This window comes from Octodon degus, unplaced genomic scaffold (genome assembly GCF_000260255.1).
Source record: "Octodon degus isolate 3935 unplaced genomic scaffold, OctDeg1.0 scaffold00016, whole genome shotgun sequence".
Lineage (NCBI taxonomy): Eukaryota > Metazoa > Chordata > Mammalia > Rodentia > Octodontidae > Octodon > Octodon degus.
The window spans coordinates 14,816,406-14,816,963 of NW_004524592.1; the positions used below are offsets into that span (position 1 = coordinate 14,816,406).

General features: G+C 35.1%; 1 protein-coding gene across 1 annotated transcript in view; it reads right to left on the reverse strand.

Moving 5' to 3' along the window:
- The window catches only part of Nbeal1 (neurobeachin like 1), a 194,157-nt gene that overhangs the window by 139,176 nt on the left and 54,423 nt on the right, over window positions 1-558 (reverse strand). Inside the window, exon 8 of the mRNA XM_023710161.1 lies at window positions 285-557. Coding sequence (XP_023565929.1) covers window positions 285-557 — 273 coding nt within the window. The remainder of the gene's footprint in view (window positions 1-284; window position 558) is intronic.

Here is a 558-nt window from a genome sequence, read left to right on the forward strand (position 1 = left end):
GGATGAGAAACAAAGGAAGATACAAAAAAAGAGCAAGAAGAAACTAAGACAAGAGATTAGCATCATACATACACAAGACTAAGGGGGAAAAAGAGCAAGATGAGAGCATTTAAGTGGATTAAACTTTAGACAAATCAATTTTATATTAATTATTTGGAAGCAAAAAAAACCACATGTGATTGCAATTTAAAAATCAACACTTTCCATATATTGGTTCTGTTATTTCAAAAGAAAGTGGGAAATATAAAAGCAAAAAACAGAGAAAATATTTACTGAACACTTACTTAACATTTTGATCTGCAATGCTATAAATCGGCTTTCCCATTGTCTGGACCTCCTTTGATTAGGTAAAGTTGAATGATCTGAATTGAGCAATTTAAAATAATTCTCCAGAATAGTACTGGTTTCCACTTGACGCTGGTCAGAGCTGCTGGCGAGAAGTATATGCACCACTTCTGTAAGACACTTAAGGGTGAGTTCTACCTTCCTACTGACTTCTTCAAGATCTCCATCCTCCCAGGAATCACAGTCTGCCAAAACTCGCATAAGAACTTCCAT